The sequence below is a fragment of the Camponotus floridanus genome, unplaced genomic scaffold (genome assembly GCF_003227725.1).
Source record: "Camponotus floridanus strain SB8 unplaced genomic scaffold, Cflo_v7.5 scaffold57, whole genome shotgun sequence".
NCBI lineage: Eukaryota > Metazoa > Arthropoda > Insecta > Hymenoptera > Formicidae > Camponotus > Camponotus floridanus.
In genome coordinates this window covers 112,574-139,182 of record NW_020229736.1, presented here as the reverse complement: position 1 = coordinate 139,182, position 26,609 = coordinate 112,574, and the positions used below count along the sequence as shown (strand labels likewise).

Below are 26,609 nucleotides of genomic sequence, written 5' to 3'. Positions count from 1 at the left end.
GTAAAATATTCATTTTTTCGATTATCTTACCTTAATATATTATATAATATATATTAATATTTTATGGATCATTGAAAAAAGTGTAGTCGACCAAACTAGCCAGAAAATTTGTTTATTAATACGACGTTTCGACCATATGGTTTTGGTCCTTATCAAGTATATACGATGTAATAATAATGTATTATTACAATATGATGTATTAATATTTTATGTACAAAATAATGGGAGGAATCAATTGGTAAAGAAAACACATAGTTGTTTTAAAAAAAATATGTAATTGTTAATTGCAAATTACATATTTTTTTCTTGTCTGAAACATTTCTTTCTAAAGTGCATAGTTTATGAAATATTCGACCGGTCCGGGACTTTTGAGACATTCTGTATAACAAAAAAATAGAAATATAAATTCAATTTTAAAATAGTTGTTGATGTGTTATTAAATTATCTGAAGAATATATTTCCTATTTGCAGACATTCTGTAAAACAAACAAGCTGGAAATCAATTAACGGGTGAAAACAAATCGATTTTTCACCTGTAATCCGTTTCGAGTCACCCTTTATTTCGTGTTATCTCGCGAACGGATAAAAATTCTCAAGATCACTGTCTTCAAACAAAGAAAGTAAATAATCCAGCACCGGGATGATTCAGTAGTTTGAAAATCAATTGGATTCATCGAATGTTGCTTTCATTGAATCAATTTCTATCTCGTGTTTACTTATCTGCTGAACAAATTTTGCTCTCGATAAATGCAGGACTTAGGGATGAGTTAGAAGAAAGACGGCGAAGGAGAAGGAAAGACCTGTGTGAGCTTTCTCTCTTTCTTTCTCGAGTCATTAGCGAGATCCGACAATCCTGTAATAAAGTTTACCTCGGACAGACTCGAACGCGCGATTGATTTCTTGCTACCGTCTATTCTTTAACGAATGCATCTTCCAATCCGGGAGAGAAGATGGCACTGGAAATCATTGGAACAACGCGATTAGTCTGTTCGACACCCACAAAAGGACGGTGCGGTCGGAAGATACAATGAAAACCGATACACGTGATTCGAAAGAATAGTGCTACGGATTTAACCTCATTCGAATCGAATTTTTCTAAATTAAAAAACGAGCAAGCGCCATTGGAACAAGTCTCATAACTTCCTATTGTTCTTTACGAATTTCATAATAAGTTCGAGAACGATTCTACAATTTAATTAACTTTAATTTTAAGTAAATAGGGATTTTATTATGTTTATGCTCCATTTAATCCGGCAAAATCTTAATATTCATTCGAGTTCGCTCCCTCCCTTTCTGGATAATAAAGAGAAGCGATAAAAATCGTATAATTCTGCATTATTTGTACACTTTGAGAAACTAAATTGGTTTTATTCTTTTCGTTTAAAAGAGATATTTTCGTTCAAAAAAAATATTCTATAACATTTGACAGCAAATAACATTTGAATAATTTCGAGAACTATTATTAAAAATAATACAATGTGTACATTATTATTGTTGAATTTGCTTAAACTTTATTTCGAACACACTCGGTTGAATGACATTAAATTTATGTTGACACCACGGTGGTTTCCTTTATTTTATCATATCCGCAACGACGTTACGTATGCATTGACTTGTTCACACTCATTGATTCGCCGGCCATTCGATTTTAATTCAATTCCGGCGCGCTATTTGTCTTGCTTTTTGGCAATCGGCCGCGTGCACAAATCTGATCGGCTTTTGTGTAAAAAAAAAAAGAAATGAAATCGTATGGGAAGGACGTAGGGAAGGAAAAAGTCCGGGAAAAACTCAGAGCGAAGCACAAATATTCAATTTCGACGCTGTTCGCTCGTAGCTTACCAACTTTTTTACAATAGCATCTCCAAAACAATATTTTTCGCGTTTCTATATATAAATAAATAACGTCCACGTCAAATCTTTTATGAAAAAATTTGATAGGACTCTTGACTCTGACGTTTATAATTTTAACATTCTCCAACACAGAACAATCTTCAATAAATAATCAGAGTTTGAAAACTCCATAAGCAATGCTGTAAAAAGATTGTTTTGTAAGTGAATGGAAATTATTACTAGGAATTGTAATATAATTGTAATATAATTGTAATATAATTGTAAATATAATTATAATATAATTGTAATATAATTGTAAAATAAATAACGTCCACGTCAAATTTTTTATGAAAAAATTTGATAGGACTCTTGAGTTTGACGTTTATCCATAAGCTATGCTGTAAAAAGATTGTTTTGCAAGTGAATGAAAATTATTACTAGAAATTATAATATAACATATGTATATACGTGCTCTGATTCTAATATTCCATTTATATATTATATTTTGATTTAACAATAGACTTTAAGCTTTAAGAAATTTCAAAAGTAATTTTTAAATTGATTAACGATAATTGATTACTGATAAATAAAAAGATATTATTACTGATATTATATACAAGAAAAAAGTAGAAAAAATGGAACTTTAGAAAGATATCTGGATATAGAAAAAAATTCCCAACATTTTTAAAACACTCTGTATTACTCCAGTTATTAGAGATCTCCCGATTAATTTTGGAAATTATTACTAGGAATTGTAATATAATTGTAATATAATTGTAAAATAAATAACGTCCACGTCAAATCTTTTATGAAAAAAATTGATAGGACTCTTGAGTCTGACGTTTATAATTTTAACATTCTCCTACACAGAACAATCTTCAATAAATAATCAGAGTTTGAAAACTCCATAAGCTATGCTGTAAAAAGATTGTTTTCCAAGTGAATGGAAATTATTACTTAGAATTGTAATATAATTATAATATAATTGTAAATATAATTATAATATAAATGTAATATAATTGTAATATAATTTTAAAATAAATAACGTCTGCATCAAATCTTTTATGAAAAAATTTGATAGAATTCTTGAGTTTGACGTTTATAATTTTAACATTCTCCAATACAGAACAATCTTCAATAAATAATCAGAGTTCGAAAACTCCATAACCTATGCCGTAAAAAGAATGCCGTAAAAAGAATGTTTTGCAAGTGAATGAAAATTATTACTAGAAATTATAATATAATATATGTATATATACGTGCTCTGATTCTAATATTCCATTTATGTAATATATTTTGATTTAACAATAGACTTTAAGCTTTAAGAAATTTCGGAAATAATTTTTAAATTGATTAATGATAATTGATTACTGATAAATAAAAAGGTATTATTATTGATATTATATACAAGAAAGAAGTAGAAAAAAATGGAACTTTAGAAAGATATCTGGATATGTAGAAAAAAATTCCCAACATTTTTAAAACACCCTGTATTACTCCAGTTACTCGAGATCTCCCGATTAATTTTAGAAATTATTAATATAATTGTAATATAATTGTAAAATAAATAACGTCCACGTCAAATCTTTTATGAAAAAAATTGATAGGACTCTTGAGTCTGACGTTTATAATTTTAACATTCTCCTACACAGGACAATCTTCAATAAATAATCAGAGTTTAAAAACTTCATAAGCTATGCTGTAAAAAGATTGTTTGGCAAGTGAATGAAAATTATTACTAGAAATTATAATATAACATATGTATACGTGCTCTGATTCTAATATTCCATTTATGTAATATATTTTGATTTAACAATAGACTTTAAGCTTTAAGATATTTCAGAAATAATTTTTAAATTGATTAATGATAATTGATTACTGATAAATAAATGATATTATTACTGATACTATATACTGATATTATATAAGAAAGAAGTAGATAAAATGGAACTTTAGAAAGTTATCTGGACATGTAGAGAAAAATTCTCAACATTTTTAAAACACCCTATATTGTTCCAGCTATTCGAGATCTCCCGATTAATTTTCCAACCCCGAGATTAATAGCGAAAACGGCGAGGACTACGGTAGAATTTACCTCAGAAAACTCTCGGTGGAAGCGAAGAAAGACTTATTGGCTCGAGAGAGGCGTAAAGGAAGAACAAAAACACGGCCCACAAAGGTTACACGCTCGAACTAGAGGATGGAAGAGAGTGAGGGGAAGTGTGAGGGAAACGGACTGGAAAAAGTGGCCGGGAGGGTGCAAAGGAGTTTAAGAGAGTGGATTGGAAAACGGGTAAAGTCACCGTTAAAATGCCGGTAATGCTTAAGATGCGGGTATTAATTAGCGTGCGCAGTTTACAGACGTTAAGAGAAGATTCAAAGAAAGAAAGAGAGGCAAAGAGGAAGAAGAGAGGGAAAAGGGAATGGGGAGAAAGGCTGTTTGCAAAGGATAATAAACCATTAATGAAAGGATAATGCCAGTATGGGTGTCAGAGAGACGAGGGATTGTCGTAACTTTGGTGGGAAACCAAAGAAGCTAATGAAAAGAAAGAGAGAGCATAAAAGTAAGAGGTAAAAAGAAAAATAGTTAAAAAGGAATCCTAAATGTGTAAGCTTTGCTACTGGATATTTTCAATGTTATAATTTAGCTATCTTTCTTATTTTTATCTAAAAAAACTTGTATAAAAAATAGAAGTCGTTTTCTTCTCGACAAAAGTTGTTAAACTTGGAAACTTAAAAAAATATAGAATAAAAAATTTTAGAAACTGTTTTAAAGAACGAAACTCATATTTTTATGCTCCTTCTAAAATAGAAAAATATTATATACAAATAATTTTGATTATTTTCTTTAATCTTACATTAATTTACATAATTATTAATCGCTATTAAAAAATTAGTCACATACAAATTATAAATTTATTCGATAATTGATTATTGCGAACAAAAATTTATAGAAGCAAAGTAACTAATTAATTTATATGTAAAGTCATATTGAAATAAATTATATATAAAGGAAGAAAAATAAAGAAGAAAAAAAAATTTTAATATATACTTAACATTCTCACTGTACAAAATTTATAATACATATGTTATAATTAATATATAGAGTGTTTCTTAATAAAGGTTTTTCATATAAACATATATTCTTACATCTCTGCCTGTGGAGTTATACTCCCCCAAAAGTGATAAAAATTAGGGTAAAAATTAGATTTTTAAGTTTTTATTATAATTTTGTTTTTATTCCAATTTTCCCAACATTTAATTTAATTTAATTTTTATTTCAAAACTTAATTTCTCGTAATTCGAAACCTATGCTATTTAGCATCGTGCTGTACACGATAATGTATTTTATTTTTTTTCTTGAAAACTATTGATTTTATGGAAAAAATAAAAGAAATAAAAGTGTCTAAATGAATCAAAATTTTTAATGCATATTTTTAGGTGATTATATTGTGGCCCATTAAAAAGTTTTAATAAAAAATTGAATAGAGGTTGCTAGTTTCTTTTCTTTATAACAATACGGGAGGCCGAAAAAAATATTAATAAATAATCTTTTTACTAGTAAAAAATATCCATTTAATTTCATTTCTTTAACTTATTTCAAATTTGAGAAAAAAATAAAAACCTAATTTTTACTTCCATTTTTGGAGGAGTGTAACTCCATAAAAAAAGATGTACGAATATATGTTTATATAAAAAATCCTCATATTTCATATAAACTCATATACTCCTACATCTCTCCCTGTGGAGCTACACTTTTTCAAAAAATGGGTGTAAAAATTAGATTTTGATTTTTTAGGTTTTTAAGTTTTTATTATAATTTTGTTTTTGTTCCAATTTTCCCAACATTTACTCTAATTTTATTTTTATTTTAAAACTTAACTTCTCGTAATTCGAAACCTATGCTATTTAGCATCGTGTTGTGTACGATAACGTATTTTATATTTTTCTTGAAAACTATTGATTTTATGAAAAAAATAAAAGAAATAAAAGTTTCTAAATGAATCAAAATTTTTAATGCATATTTTTAGGTGATTATATTGCGACCCATTAAAAAGTTTTAATAAAAAATTGAATAGAGGTTGCTAGTTTCTTTTCCTTATAACAATACGGGAGGCCGAAAAAAATATTAATAAATAACCTTTTTACTAGTAGAAAATATCCACTTAATTTCATTTCTTTAACTTGTTTCAAATTTGAGAAAAAAATAAAAACCTAATATTTACTCCCATTTTTGGAGGAGTGTAACTCCACAGAAAGGGATATAGACGTACATGTTTATATGAAAAATCCTCGTCAATTTTCGACAAAGAATCATCCCTTAAAATTTGTATTTTTCCCTGTGTAACCAATTTAAAGAAGACATTTTTGAAAATATATTTCACTGGGAAACAACATTTTAAAAGAAAAGACGCGTTTCTTTATGAAAAAAAGTCAATCCCAAATTATATAAGGCGTATCTTCATCTATATTTATACATCCACGAATGTAGATCTATCAATTGTAGTGCGCTTAGCATCTACATTATAAGTTGTGGATATAAGCGCCATGTGCCTTTATCAGTCTAGTCCACATTGTACTGTTCTACATAATCCGTGATATTGCTTTAACAATTCGCTTATGTACTATATGTCGCTATGTACGACTGTGCCGCATTCAGCACTGTTACTCCAGAGTCATTCCCTTCTAATAATTTAATACCCGACTTGTGTGCAGATGGACAAAGTATATCTCTCTTACAATAGTAACTTACCGTACACATACGAGAACAGCTAGATAGAATCCTTTTTGTCTTTAACTTCGTCCAATCCGAAATTTTTCTCGATAAAATATGCACGCTCGTTCCATGATAAAATAATCTAGACCAAAAAGGTGCTTGTCCGATAATAATAAACGCAACGTCGATATTTTTCTCGTGGCTTGCACGAGCAGCCCTTCGCGTATATCTTATCGCACGATAAAAAAAGAAACCTCATTCACATCACTGCTACTTTAAATACACGAACAGACATTTTCTATCTGGACGAAACTGAAATACAATATGCATGGCTATGGAAAACAAAGACGCGCATTTCGCGGACGATTTGGAAGTACAACGGTGATAAAGAGCTTTAAATACGGAAGTAAGAGAGAGAGGGAGAGAGAGAGAGAGAGGAATAGGAGATGGAAAATCCTTCGTAAGGGTGCAGACCGCATTTAAAGTCTTTTATTTCGAGCGCGACAACCACGGTTAAAAAACAAAAGACACGAGATGGCAGATCAAAGAATTCAGAGAAAACTCCACTAGGCATGCCGAGGATCTCTCATTCCCTCTTTCTCTCTCTTTCTCTCTTTCAACAGAGGGCGGCTATCTCGCTTTTCAGTCGCCTCTTCATTTCTGTCGCTTGCTCAAATCCTTTTGCAACATTACTTCTCGTTCGGAATCTCTCTCTAAACTACTCCTAACTGTCGACATTTGATATGAAAATATCTATCCTGAAGAGAAAGAGAGATAGAAAAAATTTTATTATTAAATCAAAAATAACATAAATTATCTTATTATATCGCTGGTCAATTAATCAAAGGACCGTTGGAAATAATATAATCGACCAAACTAGCCAGAAATTTTTTGTTTATTGATTACGATTTTGAAAAAAGAAATAAAAAGAAAGATAAAAAAAATAAAAAAAAGGAATCAATAAACAAAAAATTTCTGGCTAGTTTGGTCGATTATATTATTTCCAACGATCCTTTGATTAAATCAAAATTTTTATTTATCTAAATTTATCTAAATTTTTATTCAGCTGAATTCCCAATTACACAGGTCTACAAGGTTTTGTTGTTGGGCAACTGGGGGTCGTTTCCCAAGTAATTTTCTACGTAGAATCCGAATCGAGATCGGAATTGGCCCATCACGTCAGGATTTTGAGATATGTATTTGAGATTATATACTCGAAAAATGGTTTTTTGGGCTACCTTTGAGGTTATATACAGGATGCACAAAATTTTTTAGCTCTTTTCTTGTAATTGTATCATTTAGTACTACTCTTTCTCTTCAAAATGAGCTGTCGAATGGTTATCTACGATTTTTCCTTGCAAAGTTACGGCCATTTTAAGATGATATGATGAATTCCAAACCCTGCGCCGTTATAGCCCAATAACCTTATGAGCATTTATATTAAACCTGTAAACTTTGAATTATAAACCCGAAAGCCCGGACTGAAAACTGTATATATGGGTTTGATGGAGAATCTGAAATCAGATTTTGAAAATTCAAGATGGATCCAATATGGTGGACAAAAATTTTAATTTCGCTCAAATTTGAACTGAAAACATGGATTTTTGGGGTCGCTGATCTGGAATCTGATTTCAGATCGACCCCAAACCTAAGGTAACGTAATAGCTCTAAATCTATGTGCCCGGGGGAAAGAGTGTTCTATCAACCTCAAAACCTTCTTAATCCATCGTTCTCACGACTTTGCCTTTGGTGAATTTTTACCGGCACTAATCATCAATCGTTTTCACAGTTACTTCTTCGGCGGAAATTTACTGGAGAGCAGTATTTCGTTATCAGCGACCCCAAATCCTTTATATACATCTTTTGGTTCAAAATCGATGAAATTAAAAATTTTTGTCCGCCATATTAGATCCGCCATCTTGAATTTTCAAAATCTGATTTCAGATCCTCTATCAGCTTCCCCAAAAACCCATATATACAATTTTCAGTCCAGGTTTTCGGGTTTATAGTTCAAAGTTTACAGGTTTAATGCTCATGAAGTTGTTGGGCTATAACGGCGCAGAGTTTGGAATTCATCTTAAAATGGCCATAACTTTGCAAGGAAAAATCGTAGATGACCATGCGACAGCTCATTTTGAAGGAAAAGAGTAGTACTAAATAATGCAATTAGTAGAAAAGAACTAAAAAATTTTGTGCATCCTGTACATAACCTCAAAAATAGTCCAAAAAGCCATTTTTCGAGTATATAACCTCAAATATCTCAAAATCCTGACATGATGAACCAATTCTGACCTTGGATTCGGATTCCACGCAGAAAATTACTTCGGAAAGGATTCCCAGCTGCCCAACAACAATCATGACCCCATTTTTTGTAGACCTGTGTTATTAATTTTAATTATTACGCCACTATTTATCGAATATATGAGAGACTTGAAACTTATACTTTGACGTATCTTATGGACTGTTTATATCAAGTAACTTCAATTGCCTCTTCCATTCCCGTCATGATTTTCCAAGCTCGCATATTCGATATTGAAAAAACAGTATTGGAAAACGGTATGTTATGGATTATTGTCAAGCTGGGACAATAGATCCTAACCGTCAGCGCCGTCATTTAACTTATGCACAAGGTTCTGAAAGCGGAGCGAACATGAATACTTCATAGCGACCCACCTGTCGTTTTTCTTTAGCTTCAAGCCTATGCGTGGAGCCTCGAAACATAGTAGCGCCACTTATGTCCCGCTGAATGATGCATCAGTCAATCTATCGGCTGTGCTGCTTGTGTATGGCTTAGCGTGATTGCACACGAAAACTCCTATCCGGATAGAGCCGTCGTAAGATGTAAGTGGTAACGGGGTTATCGATTCCAGAGGCAGCACGATGACACGCGACCCTTATTTTAATGAGGCGGACTTAAGGTAGACCGGGGTAACCGCGAAATTCGATAATTAAACCTTAAAACTTGGATAATAGAATTCATTGCCGCGTGCGAGATATGCTCACATCGATCTGTCATAAAATACATTCAATTATTGGATTTTCTCGTTGCGTCATGGCGACTCGCATTTTGCTCGACAGCACCCGTCATCGGTTTCGTGTTAATTAAATCAACCATGATTAATTAATTCATTACGTAAAGGTCGACACTGCTAACAGCGGACGTGATAACAAATATTATTATCCGTTAAATGTATTCGGGATGGTATCTGAAGCTTCATGTATAACATATATTATTTAATTCTCTTTTCTCTCTCTCTCCCTCGTTTCTTAAAAAATTTCATCTTTCGTATCAAAAAGTACAAAAACTCAGAAATATGATCGAAAATCACACAAAGACTCAAGAAATTTTGGAAATAAATATAAACTAATTAAAAGAATATTTTTAGAAAGGGATAAAGAATCTCGAGGTAGGTTTCTCATAAATGAATCTCTTCAAGAGATTAAAACCGTTATTTTATTAATAATATTTAATGATATATAATAATAGTTTCTTAAAAAATGAAAAATACATGCATCATATATATGTATTATTCCATTCGAGTAATTAACAGTCATGTTGTTTCTGCGATAATTCAAGGCCAATTAAATCGTCGAATAATCATATCAAGTAAAAAAAAATAGAAAAATAGAAAATTTCGCTTAAACATTAATTTGAATATAGTTGAAACTCATCTGGAAATCACTTCAGATCATCATCATTAACCATTTCCATCTCAAGTTTTGAAACACGTAAAATAATAACGGTAAAATAATAAAAAAATGATAAAAAAATTTTACAATCCAAAGTTATTCGATTTAAATCCCTGGCTTATTGTTAGATTTGTTAGCGAAGCCAGTCCAGAGCTTTCGCTTAAAGTTGCGTTTGTTCGCGCTTGATTGCGACACAATTTCGTCGCGCTATTCAAAACTACTCCAGGAAATTTCGAACTTTGAAACTTGAATTTCTCGATATTTACATTTTCTAAATTCTTTAAATCCTACGAGAAATGACCGAAACAACATTGGACTCGAGAGTTTTAACTGATTTGACGAAACACAATATTTATAACATTTCTATCACAATATACATAACATTTCTAATGGATGAGCCAAATGTGGATCGATATGATGGATCAGATATGGATGGACCAGACGAACTTTTGCACGTCTGCAAAAATCATCGAATCAAAAATAGATAAACATAATATAAATAATAAGAAATATAGTTGTTTAATACATATACAGCCTAATTCTTTAATTTATTAATATAAATAATGTTTGATTATCTCTTTAGACATCGAAAATATCTCTGTATAATAATCTCTACAGAATATTTTTATCCAAAGATATTTTTGGGAACAAACAAGCGTGTTTCGGTCGAGATATATACGTACAAATATAAATATTTTTAGTATCGATCCTCTCTTTCACAAAGTTATTTATACTATAACTATAGATAACTTGTCTAGAAAGTTTGATAACACTCGTGACTCGATATCAAAAATATTGATAATAATATTGAGAACAGTCTGTTAAAGGTATAGGCGCTAACATGAATTGAATGTTGAGTTTCTGAATAATTATGTCTTCGCATTTCAACTTAAAGACACTCGCCATTATTCTTACTTATCTCACTCCATTCACCTGGCGTTTTCATGCTAATTCGGGTCATTGAGAATTTTCCCTTTCGCGCCGTTAACAAGCCAAGCTGCAAAATTGTTGGTTGTAAAGCATTCTCGAAAGCAGCGACGATGAAAACAGTAGGAGATGGGGATGCAGCGGGAACGGAAACTGCAGCGCCGCTGAAGTTTGTTTTTCATCCCTCGAACCGGCCGGGAGTTCTCTAATTAAAGCAGGAGCGTTTGGCGTTCGGCAATTAAAAAGCGCGAACTTCAAAGACCAATTGAAACGCAGCTCGATTTTACATCATCTGTCGTAATCATCGAGGCAGATGATGAACGCGACACGTCATTCTCACGATTCCGCGAATTTTCTTCCAAACTATACCTTTCCTCCTTTCTCTCTTCTTTCGTCAGAAATTGTTTACACCGAATTAAGAAGGAAATGTTTCCTATTTATCTTATTATTAAGCTCGAAAAATGCATTAAGATAATCTAAATTAAAGAAAGAAAATTAAATTCACATTTAAATTAAATTATCTTATCTTAGAAAGGAAACATATAATTTTGTAAGATCCTAATCCATAAAGTTATTTATGTTATTATTGTTTGTATGAAAAATTTTTATTTTAGATATTAATTACAATTGTCACATTAATGTTGCATCTTTTCAAAAATTTTTCATTTTTATTGAATGAAAGTAAAAATAAGAATATTTAGTTATGTATTAAATGACTAAAAGAAGAAAAAATGGGTTAAAAACGATATTGCAGCTTAAATCCGCCATTTAAATTACAGCACGTCAATCAAGAAAATCAAAATAAGCATGATAAGAATTAATAATTTTTGCAATAAAAAAATTCTTTTTTGTCATAAAATATATTTATTACTTGTATTTATAATTTACATTATATAATTTACATTATAATTTACATTAATATAAATTAAACCTGAAAAATAATAAAACTTTGAATTTTTTCTTGATAAATAAAACGCAAAAGTTAAATCAAAGCATGTTAAAAACATCAGAACGAATTTGCATGCAGAGGAAAAAGAAAAATCCATGTAAACGTGAAAATCGGAGGAATCTTGTTTGTTTAACTATTTACTTGGAATAATTTGTTCGTTAGCAGATGAAAGAGTCAAGGGGCTTGCAATCAGTTATGCAATTAATTTTGCAATCAATATTTCGCCGATTAGTGTGCATATAACCTGAAAAATCCAATAATTATGCAAATTCGCATTAATCCCGACTTGTACTTTGTCAGGTGCTCACATAAAAATAATAAATTGCTGTACATTAATTTCGCATTATTTAATAAAGCTAGCTTTTACATATTTTTTTTTTATAAAAATACAAAATATACTGTATATATAAAGATACTATATAACTCGCATCAGATTCTCTCCAATATGCGTTATTTTAATTTTAATAAGAACACGATTGATTTCCGATGGATTTTGATTCCTCTTATTTGCTTTGTATATGTTTGCTGTGGCACAAAGTAAAAAAAAAGCTCGCTTTATCTTCCCTGTTCCTTTGAACGACCGCAAACATCCATCTAATCGTTCTACCGACCGCGAAGCGTTTTACTTTTCGTCGAGACGCGATCAGGGGATATGAATATTAAAAGCGGCTTTTCGCGCTCTGATGAATATTGATATCGAACAGCAACGCAAAACACAACAACCAAAATGATCGTCCTGCCGGGAGCCTTTAGAGGCTCTCACTCTTTTCCCCGGATATTCGTACAAACCTAACTTATGCAACCACCTACTATATATTTAACCGTTATCGACTCTCGCGATTCTACTGCGGCCTGGTTTCCCTCGTGTTTCCTCGCGTTTATCTCTAAATTAGAACTACAGTCTTATCGCCGTACAATATTCTAACGCGTGAGAAAAAAAAGTTCACACAGCTTATCGTGGAATCTGGAACAATGCGTAACAGCAAAGAGTAAACTTGTGTAAGCATCTGAAATAAAGTAGGATATGCAGTTGTATAATATGTGATAAAGAGACTACAATATATATATATATATATATATATATATATATATATATATATATATATATATATATATATATATACAGGGTGGCCCCGAACGTTCCAGCCAGACTTTGAGATCTTACAGGAAATTTAATTCTGTACAAAAAATTTCCTATAAACATAGATCGAAAAATGCTTCCTTAAGAAGTTATCGCTCAAAAACCTCTGATGAAGGAAGAGCAAAAGGTGAAAAGAAAATGAAATAAAAAGAAAATGAAACTAAATAAATTTCTTGAAAAAAAACGATCAAAATAAAAAATAAAAATCTTTTTCTTTTATGAAAACAAAATACTTTTTTTTTTAACTAACATTTTAGTAATAGCACGTAATAGTAAAAAATGAATAAAGACGTTTTTTTTAAGAAATTTATTTAGTTTCATTTTCTTTTTATTTCATTTTCTTTTCACCTTTTGCTTTTCCTTCATCAGAGGTTTTTGAGCGATAACTTCTTAAACAAGCATTTTTCGATCCATGTTTATGGGAAATTTTTTGTTCAGAATTAAATTTCCTATAAGATCTCAAAGTCTGGCTGGAACGTTCGGGGCCACCATAATGAAAAACCCCCCTCAATTTTCGACAAAGAATCATCTAAAATTTTTCGCACTTATTAAGAAACACCCTATATATATATAGGGTGTTTCTTAATAAGTGCGAAAAATTTTAGATGATTCTTTATCGAGAATTGAGAGGGGTTTTTCATATAAACTTATACTTCTACATCCCTCCCTGTGGAGTTACATTCCTCCAAAAATGGGAGTAAAAATTAGGATTTTATTTTTCTCTTAAATTTGGAACAAGTTAAAGAAATGAAATTAGATGGATATTTTCTACTAGTAAAAAGATTATTTATTAATATTTTTTTCAGCCTCCCATATTGTTATAAGAAGATGAAATTAGCAGCATTATTCAATTTTTTATTAGAATTTTTTAATGAGCCGGAATATGATCATCTAAAAATATGCATTAAAAAGTTTATTTAGAAACTTTTTTATTTCTTTTATTCTTTCCATAAAATCAATAGTTTTCAAGAAAAAAAATAAAATACATTATCATGCACAGCACAATGCTAAATAGCATAAGTTTAGAATTACGAGAAGTTAAATTTTAAAATAAAAATAAAATTAGAGTAAATGGAGAAAAGGAACAAAAATGGAACAAAAATAAAATTATAATAAAAATTTAAAAAATAAAAATAAAAACCTCATTTTTACTCCCATTTTTGAAAGAGTGTAACTCCACAGGGATATAGGAATGTGTTTATATGAAAAACCCTCTTTAATTTTCGACAAAGAATCATCTCCTAAAATTTTTCGCACTTATTAAGAAACACCCTATGTATATATAAAGGAAAAGAGATTTGAGTGGTGAATAGGACAGCTCATTACGGGAATATCGCTTCTTTCAGGCGTCGCCTGGCTGGTCGATCGTCGCCGAAGCCGAATGCTCTTTGTTCCAGCGGAGTTCCGACCATTGTGTGTCGTGCGGTTATCAGGATAATTCGGTGCCCAGGCACAATGAAGTCGCGAATCGCTGTTGGAAAATCGTCTGTGATTCCGCAGCTCGCTTTCGAGACGCCTGATGCTGATTAATTAGGTCCCCTCTTTCACCTCCAACCCTCAACCCACAAGCCTCTCCTCCCTCTACTCGCTTACAGTCCGCATTAATCACGCGATCATTAGCCCGAAACATCGACGGCGGATGTCTCGTTATTTCGCGCATAATTATTGTACACCCTTGCGCGACCTGGTCAACTTTCGAGCCTGGAGATTTAACCCCCTGCGGATTAGGAATCATGAATGAGAGGAATCACAAAATGAGTCTTTGATACGATTAAATTTCAGAAGAATTTTCAGGTATTAATAGGTATAATAAGTATTTTCAGGTTATAATTTTTTCTTTTTCTCTCCATTTTTCAAAAAAAAGAGCCATATTTATAATAAAATATTCGATTATCGTTAAAAAGAGTCGATCCAAATTGATTATAGATTATTTGCCACGAATTTTTATTTGTAAAAGCAAAATGCTTTAACATCCTTGTACATATTTGTCCGAGAGAAAAAGAGAGAAAGGGAGAGAAATAATTACTTTTTCTACAAATAAAAATAATAAATAATAAAAAATATAATAATGAAAATATGATAATAAAAATTAAAAAAATAAATTCTGGGATACGCAAACAACCTGATACGCAAAACAGATCGTGTCGTTTAATTAGCACGACTATTATTGTGCTATCATGTGCGGCAAATTCGGAAGTTTTACGAATTATGAAGAGAGCGCGACTGAAAGGGGCTGGAAGTGAGCGCAGCTCACTGCATTATATCGTGGAGATAGAGGATCTTCGGCGAGATATATTTCCATATCGTGACACGGAAACACGCGCCGTTTTATACGCGTTCATTGGCGGACTTTTAAAGCGCCAAAATAAAATGCTCGCACGTCATAAAACTCGAAATTATTCTAACTTTTCGCGTGCAAAACGAGATGGAAAGCGATATAAAATTGAACATATTGATAGAAGCAGCGTGATTATATAAAATCGAATATTTTCTACGCGCGTTGCGGATCCTGATTTATCAAATAAATCGCGTAATATTTGTCGAGCTGCACGATCAGAACAAATATTTCAAGAAAATCCTCAGAGGGACTTTCGAGCTTGAAAGCAGAAAGTCTGAATGTTAATCAACCAGTGGGTATATTTAATATTTTATTGGAAAACGGTGTTCTCTCTCTCTCTCTCTCTCTTTCTCTCTTTCCTTTTATACACTAGAGCCAATATTTCAAGCTATTAACGTGAATAAGAGAAATTTACATCATAAATATCTCTTTCGTTCGGAGAGAAAAAAGATATCTATTTTTCACATAACCAATTATTCATAAAAAGCACTTTATTTCAATATTCCGCTATACATCAACCCTTAATTCAATGCAGCAATTTACCTTACGCGAGTTCTAGTCGTTACTAGTCGAGCCACTTTACGTGTAATAGTGAACGTGCGGCCTCACAATGGCGATTACAAAAACGCGATATCTTCCGGGGTCAAACATCGGCCGTTATATATTACAATTACAGCCGTCTCTAACGGTGATTACCTACGATACGAACAATTCACGCTTTACTCACGCATCGATCGCCGTCATCACGTTGACCTGATTGTCAAACACAATGTGATTTTCAACTCTTCCACTATCTTCCGCGATCCGATAGCTGTTTTTTTTCACTTCGATCGTTTCCAACTTTAAAATAGCCACAATTTGTCACCGCGTCGATATTTTTAATCCCTTCCAGTTTAACGTTGAAAGTAAACATTTACGTTGCAAATTCTCGAAATAAATTTTTTGCAATATTATTCTAACCAATAAGTAAGAATTTTGGAGTACAATTAAATGAAACGGCGAGAGTTAATAAAATTCTATCAATATTTTGCAAAAGTATGCACGATAATATTTCACGACTACTCTAAAATTTCTTTGCTCCAAAAATTTATTTCAAATATAAGATAGTAGTTTCCAATACACAATATTTCTCTCTCTTTAAATCCCAGACAATTTTGCAACCCAATATAAAATCGATTTAACGTCAAATCGGAAAAAAATTGAGAAATACGATTGACTTAAACTTCATAATCTCAAATATTTGTAGAATTAAATTTTAGAAAAATATCACATCATACACGTCAAGGTATTCGCGAAAAGCAAAGATAACCTCAATTTCAGGTATACTTATTATACAGAGTGTTTCTTAATAAGTGCGAAAAATTTTGAGATCAGTCGAAAATTGGGGGGGGTTTTCAGATAAACATTAAAAAATTGAATACGGATTGCTAGTTTCATCCCCTTATAACAATATGGGAGGCTGAAAAAAATATTAAGTAATCTTTTTACTAGTAGAAAATATTCTCCTAATTTTATTTCTTTAACTTCCAAATTTGAGAAAAAAGTTCCAAAGAAAATTGGAGAAAAAAGTTCCAAATTTGAGAAAAAAATAAAAACCTAATTTTTACCTCCATTTTTGGAGGAGTGTAACTCCACAGGGAAGGAGTATATGTTTATATGAAAAATCCTCATATTTCATATAAACATATACTCCTACATCTCTCCCTGTGGAGTTACACTTTTTCAAAAAATGAGTGTAAAAATTAGGTTTTTATTTTTTAGGTGTTTATTACAATTTTGTTTTATTAACGTATTTTATTTTTTTCTTAAAAACTATTGATTTTATGGAAAAAATAAAAGAAATAAAAAAGTTTCTAAATGAATCAAAATTTTTAATGCATATTTTTAGATAATCATATTCCGGCCCATTAAAAAGTTCTAATAAAAAATTGAATAGAGATTGCTAGTTTCATCCCCTTATAACAATACGGAAGGCTAAAAAAAATGTCAATAAATAACCTTTTAGTAGAAGATATCCACTTAATTTCATTTCTTTAGCTTGTTTCAAATTTGAGAAAAAAATAAAAACCTAGTTTTTACCCCCATTTTTGGAGTGTAACTCCTCAGGAAGGGATGTAGGTGTTTATATAAAAAAAACCCCGTTAATTTTCGACAAAGAATCATCTCCTAAAATTTTTTCCGCACTTGTTAAGAAACATCCTGTATAACGACCCAAGCACGACCCTAAGCTCGTCATACGTATAATCGAGAGCGCTAATGTACTCTATTGTGCATCCTAACATGAGCCGCAACGATGCGAGAAGTTAGTAACGAAGAGTAGATAGGTTCATAAGAGTGAAATGCAAGTGTGAAAATGGGCGACGGGGTGAATTTTCGTGACACGGCTTGTGTGTGTTCATCTTTAGAGGCCGCTCGAGTACAACACTTACCAGCACGATATACTGACTCGGATATAAGGCATGAGCTGCGCGCTCTCGTCCTCTACGAGTCTTATATATCGCCCCGCAGTGTCTCGCATGCCTTTCATTTCGTCCTTTACGGTACTTCGTCATGATTTACGATGTATCCGCATGAGAAACGACGGCATCGCACGCCCTCCGCTCCTTCTCTCGCGTTCCCTCTCGTGCCTCGCTTCCTTCCTTCCTTCCTTCCTCTACCTATGGTTTCCGTCGCGTCGGTATACCGTTTGTAATTTTCTCGTTGGCAGTCGCGAGACGTCGGAAAAGGTTGCTCCAAAGGACTCCTTTGATTCGGCTTCGACGGAAGTCGCGGCTATTTCGGACTCTCTCTCTCTCTCTCTCTCTCTCTCTCTCTCTCTCTCTCTCTCTCTCTCTCTCTCTCTCTCTCTTTCGCTCTCTTTCTCGATGCGATAGGTCGCAATAGTGATAAGATACAGAGGATCGCATAAACGCGGCAGACATCCTTGGAATGCTTAATCCTCCAGGACCCGACTTTGCCGCGTTAGTCACTAAGTGGCTACTTGAAAATATCTTCAGGAAAAACGCAAAAGTTTTATTATAAAGTACGAACGATATTCAAATCGATTTTTATTTTTTAACTTTGATGTTACATCAATTTTCAGTCAGTTATCTATTTTCATAATTGATCGGCAGCTGATATAAAAGGATAATTATATAGATGGCCGAAGCAACTGATCAAAACATTTTAAAAATTTCATCATTTGAATAAAATTCTTATCGGTAACATTAAAATTTTAAATTTCAAATTAACGAGCTGAAACATATTTTATTAAAAAAAAAGAAAAGAACAAATAGAATTTCGTTAAATTTATAAAGTGTTAATGAAACTAATAAGGTGTCTCTTGCGAACTGTGTCACAATTAGGATTGCTCGAGATACCAAGATTAGTCTTGATATTGTCTTGTCTTGTCTTGAATTTCAAGACAAGATCAAGACAAGATTTTTAATTAGTTATCAAAACAATACCAAGATTAAGACTGTCAAAATTATTAGTCTTGTCAAGATTATTGGTTCTCAAAAAAACTAAAATATTTATATTTGTAAATGAAAAAAAAAATCACTATATACGAATTTAAAAAAATTTTATTCAATAAAAACATTTATATTGACAAATTTATAAACATTTGATATTAATACAATATAACATTTTTATAAATTAGAAATTAAACTCGCAAATTTTAGACATTAAAGAGCATTTCACCCAGGAATTGATGCACATTAGTGCTTTTAAAGATTTATTTTGTAATCTGGTTCTATTTTTTGACATAGTCAGAGTTCCTATTGAGAAAAGTCTTTCTACTGCACGGACAAGGCAGTTAAACTTAAAATGTCTCGAGCCATTTTCGACAATGTGGAATAAACCTATATGAACCTGATCTTTTTACCACTCCAAAATATTTATATCTGCACATTTCCTTGGAGTCTGTAAATAGTTATTAATTTCTGTTTTCCATAAAACAGTAAATGTTTTTTTATGTAAATAGACGACATTTATATCGATTACATAGTAATAATTATAATTAAAATATAATACAATAGTAATAATTATTTCAAATTATATTACAAAAATTATGTTAAATATTATTTAAATAATTTTTTAATATTAGATAAAAAATTGTTAATAAAATCGAGACGAGACAATACAAGACGAGATTTTTGTTCCCAAATTCACCTACCAATATTCACTCAAGATCAAGACAAGATTTAAATTTTTGAAAATTTTCAATACCAATACAATATTTTTACGAATATTGTCTTGTCTTGGATCCTGTGCAACCCTAGTCACAATTTACTTAAAGTTCAAATTTAAATGAAGCTTAGCGGACAATTTGAAATTTCTGTTCCGTTTATCAAAATTTAGGTCCGGGAAATATTTTTTCGCGCCATTTCCTCGCTACGATACCCAATAACGAATGTAGGGCGCCATTTTGAGGTAAATGGCTGAATTATCATAACTACGTAACGAGCATCGTTTGTGCCGTCAACATATATATGTATAACCGCATTAACTTCGCACACGGACGCGTTATCAAAGTTTCAAACATTTGCAAACGCACTGTCATTACATAATCGTTCTATAATCACTTTTTCGACAGCTACAATCGAATACGCCGGTTCGTTGGCGCACGAAACATCGTTTGTTTATTGTGCAATTAATGACGAGGCGGAGAGCTAATTATTAGCATGCATGCATGCCCTGTAAAACGAACACTCTCTAATTTATATCCGTTGCTAATTAGTTTCTAGCAACGAATAATTATTTGCTAATCAATATTGCGCGCGAGTTAGAATTCCCGACCATTTTTAAGATTAATGTTACATAATTTGTGAGACTACGTACGTAGAGTTATGTCCAAAATGTCGATTGTGTTTTATTCAATATAAGTGTCTTGCTCTACCTAATTTTTTTTATATCTATTTATATTTTCAAGTATTGATATATAGAGAGAAAAAAAGAGAGAGAAATAATTAAAGTAATATATAATAAAAGACAAAATGCTAAATAAATTGAACGGAATAAATGTTCAATATTTTTACGTCAAAAAAGATAACTCCTACTGGCTATTTTTTGTGCAACTTATTCGTAAAATATCGATAAATTTTTCTATTTTGAATTTTTTTATATATTAAATTTCGTTCAATTTTACACGTCTATAAACTTTGACATTTTTTTATAATTGCATATTTTTTTATAATTCAGATTGGGATTGAATCACAAAAAGCCGTCCGGATATCGTGCTCGATTTGACACGTTTTGGTAATTGGAATGCGTAATTTTCGCTAGCATTGTACCCTGAAGAATACTGCGTAACGAATGACGTGCGACGTCGTCAAGGAAATTGCATCTTAAATCTTACAAACTGGAATTCCTTTCGTTCAACACGCCAAGCAATCTGCTCATCCTTTCTCCCCTCCCCTTCTTCTCTCTCTCTCCCCCTTCTTTTTCTCTCTTCGCTCTCTTCATGTCTCTCACATGTCAAGACTACTTTTAATGACATTTTAACTGTTTTGGAAATTATAATATTAAATTTCTCACAAATACTATCAACATCTTAATATTTAATTATTATTTAATATTAAATAATAATTTGTATAAATAATATTAATTGTATAAATAATATTATTTATTAATTGAAAAAAAATAACATGTAATTTGCAATTAACAATTACATATTTTTTTTTAAAAACAATATGTGTTTTCTTTGCACCAATTGATTCCTCTCATTATTTTGTACATAAAAATATTAAGGTAAGATAATCGAAACATGAATATTTTACAAGATATTTTACGGTTTATGTAAAATTAAGGAATGATTTCAAGCCTCATAATTCGGAAAGTACTTAATGAAAACTAACTTAATTATGTTTTGGAAAGCTCTCGACGTGAGCTACCAGAATGTTTAATAAAAAAGGTAGTTTCATTTAAGAAATTGACGGTGATCTTTACGTCACCTTCAAATGACTCTCCAAGGTCAAATCATTGCCACTATCTCATGGCCCCCTTCAGGCCATACAACTTTTGTCTGAAACATTTCTTTCTAAAGTGCATAGTTTATGAAATATTCAACCGGTCCGGGACTTTTGGGACAACCTGTATATGTCATATAACTTATCTGAGACACATACTTGTCGGAAGTGCAGTGATTTGACTACGTCAAGATTTGATTACGTCACTTAAAAATGGAATTTCTTACATATCTAAATACCATGTTTGTATTTGTGGTGTTTCGCATTTTCGAAAAGTTCACCAAAGCTGTCAAAAGTTGTTAAGCAAAAAAGAGAGAAGTCACATGTCTCTTTTGAAATTTTGCGTGCGTAGATTTAATCGCGAATGCGCGGAAACGTTACGTTCGCCGAGTCTGACATAAACCCGCCATTAGGTAAGGTTAGGTTTCAAAACAAGGACGTCACGTTGGAAAAAAAAGTCTCTATTATAGTAATTTATACGTAAAATATAGGTGCACATTATATTTTTTTGTCTCGTATAGCCTGCCGCACGTAATGACTTTATATATGCACAACGATTACACAGCACGACACACCCGCGTACGCTTAAGCGTCCCATTCGCGGTGATCCATAATCAAGGACATGCGATATCTCACAGACAGAATTCCCTAGATCCGACGGAAAGATTATCGGGCAGCAAATAGATAACCGTTGTGGAAAAGTCACGCAAAGTTGGGTATTGTGCTCTACGAGGATCGTATCGCGAAAGCATCATCGTGACTTTCGCGCCTACCTGTGAATTTCTCGTACAATCGCGCAACCTAATCTTTTATTACATCCCTGCCATGGACGAATTCACATTCAGCTAATTGAAATTATCAATATATCCTGCCTATCGTTATTATAAATATTCGCATTTCTTTTCATTTTTAATTTTTGAGTAATATTTCTGATGACAATTTACGTAGAAATACAGTGTATATTACGTCACAGTGTATATTAAATAATTATGTGAAGAAATTTCGCTCGCAGAACCTTCGAAATTCAATCTAAAATCGATTTTATGATATTTTAAATATAAATATTAATAAATATTAATAAATATTAATAAATATTAATAAATATTAATAAATATTAATAAATATTAATATTTGTTAAATTTTGAATAAATATTTTAATAAATATTAATAAATAATATTATAATAATGTTAATATTATTATTATATTAATTTAATCGATTTTAATAAATATTAATAAATATAATAAAAATTATAGAATAATTTAATTAAAATTATAGATATATTTATGATAACTTCAGGCTCTAAGGCTCAAATAATTTTTTAGACCGGTCTCAACAATAAACCACAGCTTCTGTAAATTCCTCGCAAGGTTGTTTCACGATTTTTCAAACTACCAAATCTTCTTAGTAGAGTAATCTTCTGAGTAGAATAAAAATTTCGCTCATTAATTAACTCATAATATTATACCTTTCCACCAATTTTTAATGAGCTTCCGCAACACAAATAATTCTATAGAATATCCCAAGTATTTCCCATTAAATACACTGTATGAAATCGAGGCGAAAAGTGCCTCTTCATAGAAGCGATTCAAGATTCAGCGCGATTCAGAAAGCACTTCGTTATTTGCTGCATCAGGTAAATGTTCCTTCGATCGTACGCCAGCGATCCTATTGCTCGAGGTGTTTCTTTTGTCGCGTTCTTCCGCGGATCGAGCGCGAGGAAGGGCGGAAAGAAAGAGGGTTTTGAATTGAAATAGCCCGATAACAACCATCGCGGGGTTTTCTAACTTTTGAGACGCGAGAAAATAACGATGCAGCGAGTACATACAATGATACGACGAGGTATCGTGATGATCTCTCATACCCGAAGAGCTTGAGGCATAATGATGCAACTCGCCGATTGTTTATCATATCGTGAGGGAAACGTTAAATACAGAGTCTCGTGTCGCTTTATCCCGTACCCGAGACGAGAACTAACGATAGTCGGAGACAAGGACGATAAAGTGATAATATATACAATAAAAAAGTGGAGGGAAAAAACGCGTGCGAAATGACAAACGATATCTGCGTAACCTTTAATGACACTGTTTATATTCAATCCTTATGTGTATCTTTTTACATGATTATGAATGTAGAATGCGAGGAAAAAAGGATATAGTAAAAAAGGATTATGTATTTTTCAATGCAAATGTCAAGGAAAATTTTATAAAATATTATCTTGCTTCATGAATCATGTTTTGCTTCATTTCATGACATTTCATCATTTCAAGCACGTAAATCTTCTTTCGAAAATCATTCTTATCATCTCTCGCCATCGAAATATTTATTGAACAATTTTTGAAGGATAAAACTCACTAAAATAAATTCATAAAATTCTGAAAAATTATTTTATAAATGAAAAAAAATTTTATAGAATGTTATCTTGCTTCATGAACCATGTTTTGTTTCATTTTATGACATATCATTTCAAGCATCTAAATCTCCTTTCGAAAATCATTCTTATCTTCTCTCGCCGTCGAAAAGATTTATTGGACAATTTTTGAAGGATAAACTCACTAAAACAAATTCATAAAATTCTCAAAAAATATTTTATCGATGAAAGATCGATTTCAAGCATGTTTCTGTTAATGGAAAGAAATATATCATACTTTCAATCCCATCTAATATCACGGTTCTTTACAGGATATACTTTTAAAATGACAATTTTCTCGATGCATCTTCAGACTTCTTGATTTCCAGTACAAAGGATACAGAACAGTGACCCTTGTACCAAGTATAAAAAAAAACCAGTCGACTTTTTCTAACCGGCTGCACACACTCGATGCACCAATCCAGCTAAAAGCCTTGGATAGCGCTTGCAAGTGCACTCTTCTTCTGGTTCTCTTTTTCTAACCTTTTCCGGGTACGCAAGGGATGACAAACGGCGCAAAATAGAGTGCGAATAAAGAGGCGGAATTTAATATTGCATACATCAGGGACGTTTTGTGTCATTTAGTACATTTATCTTCTGAGAAACAGATCCATAAAACTTGTTGGCAAAGTTGTCGAGGAACAGTAGTCGCAAGTGAAATTAGTATCTCGTATATTATAGTCGTGATACAATATGGATTATATGTTGTGCTCGCGTATTGGGACAAATAACAATGGAATGGAAGCACTTACCTTCCAGTTCGACGACCTTGCCGGCTCTCTTGAGCGCCTTTACCGCTTCGTCGTGTGTGGCTTCGCGTAGATCCTCGCCGTTCACCGCCAAAATGGCATCGCCAACGTAAAGCTGCTCAGTAGCGTCCGCCGCCATACCCTTAAAGATCTTCGAGATGAGGATGGGCATTTTGTTTTCCTTTCCGCCCTTAATCGATATCCCGAGGCCGTTGTTGTCGCTTTTCACCACGCGAACGATACGCTTCTGATTGGCCACCGAGTCGGGCACATCCGGATCGTTTAGACTGTCCACATTATTGTTGTTGATGTTACCGTTGTTGAGGGTGTTGTTGCCGGTCTCACAACTCTCGTCGAGCGAAATACTGAGATAATCATCTTCCAAGGAGACGAAGACGCGGTACCACTGACCGCGCACTTGAGTCTCGAGGACGCCGGCACGTCCCGATGCCGAGGACGAGGCGCCTGTGGTTGTGGTAGTCGATGAAGAGGACGACGAAGTCGCCGCCGACACCATCGAGCCGATGCCCATCACCCCCATGGCCGAGGAAGCTTGGCCGCTGCCGCACAACTCCACCATTTCAATTTCTTCGCAGGCCGTACGCTACAACAGATACGATAATTTCGTGCAGAACTTCTTCCTCTCTCTCGCTTTTTCATTTCAATATTACATTTATTTATGTAGATTAAGTCAGCTTGATTTATTAAATAAATAAATTAATACAACAATAAGAAAAAATTAGGGTTGCACGAGATACCAAGATTAGTTTTGATATATATTGTCTTGTCTTGAATTTCAAGACAAGATCAAGACAAGATTTTAATTAGTTATCAAGACAATACCAAGACTAAGACTGTCATGATTATTAGTCTTGTCAAGAGTATTGGTTTTCAAAAAAACTAAAATATTTATATTTGTAAATGAAAAAAAAATCACTATATACGAATTTAAAAAAATTTTATTTAATAAAAACATATATTGATAAATTTAAAAACATTTAATATTAATACAATATAACATTTTTATAAATTAGAAATCAAACTCGCAAATTTTAGACATTAAAGAGCATTTCACCCAGGAATTGATGCACATTAGTGCTTTTAAAGATTTACTTTGTAATCTGGTTCTATTTTTTTACATAGTCAGAGTTTCTATTGAGAAAAGTCTTTCTACTGGCACGGACGAGGCAGTTGAACTTAAAATGTCTCGAGCCATTTTTGACAATGTGGGATAAATATGAACCTGATTTTTTTACCACTCCAAAATATTTATATCTGCACATTCCCTTGGAGCCTGTTAATAGTTATTAATTTAATTGTAAATATTAATTTAAATGTAAATAGTTATTAATTTCTTTTCTCCATGAAACAGTAAATGTTTTTTTTAAGTAAATAGACGGCATTTATATCGATTACATAGTAATAATTATAATTAAAATATAATACAATAGTAATAATTATTTCAAATTATATTAAATACAAAAATTATATTAAATATTATTTAAATAATTTTTTATTATTAGATAAAAAACTATTAATAAAATCGAGACGAGACAATACAAGACAAGATTTTTGCTATCAATATTCACTTAAGACCAAGACAAGATTTAAATTTTTGAAAATTTTCAATACCAATACAATATTTTTATGAATATTGTCTTTTCTTGGGTCTTGTGCAACCTTTACAAAATTGATATAAAAATAAGAAAACAAAATTTTTACGCTAAACTCTGAGAAGTAAAAGAGTTGTCTTATTGACTAAAAAGCGATAAAAAATAAATAAAGATATTTATTATTTATACACTTTTAGGGAGAAAGAAGAAGGTTAGACAATTTCTCAATTTTGAATCGCTCTTATCCATCATTGAATTTTCGGAGCGAGATTTGAGAAAAATGACAAAAAAAAATGGA

The 26,609-nt window shown here is 31.9% G+C and overlaps 1 protein-coding gene across 2 annotated transcripts in view; it reads right to left on the bottom strand.

Annotated features, from left to right (window-relative positions):
• The window catches only part of LOC105248678 (beta-1-syntrophin), a 328,673-nt gene that overhangs the window by 293,342 nt on the left and 8,722 nt on the right, over positions 1-26,609 (bottom strand). For both annotated transcript variants that reach the window (XM_025412797.1, XM_025412798.1), the window contains one exon: positions 24,702-25,302. In XM_025412797.1, the coding sequence (XP_025268582.1) occupies positions 24,702-25,302 (601 nt within the window). The remainder of the gene's footprint in view (positions 1-24,701; positions 25,303-26,609) is intronic.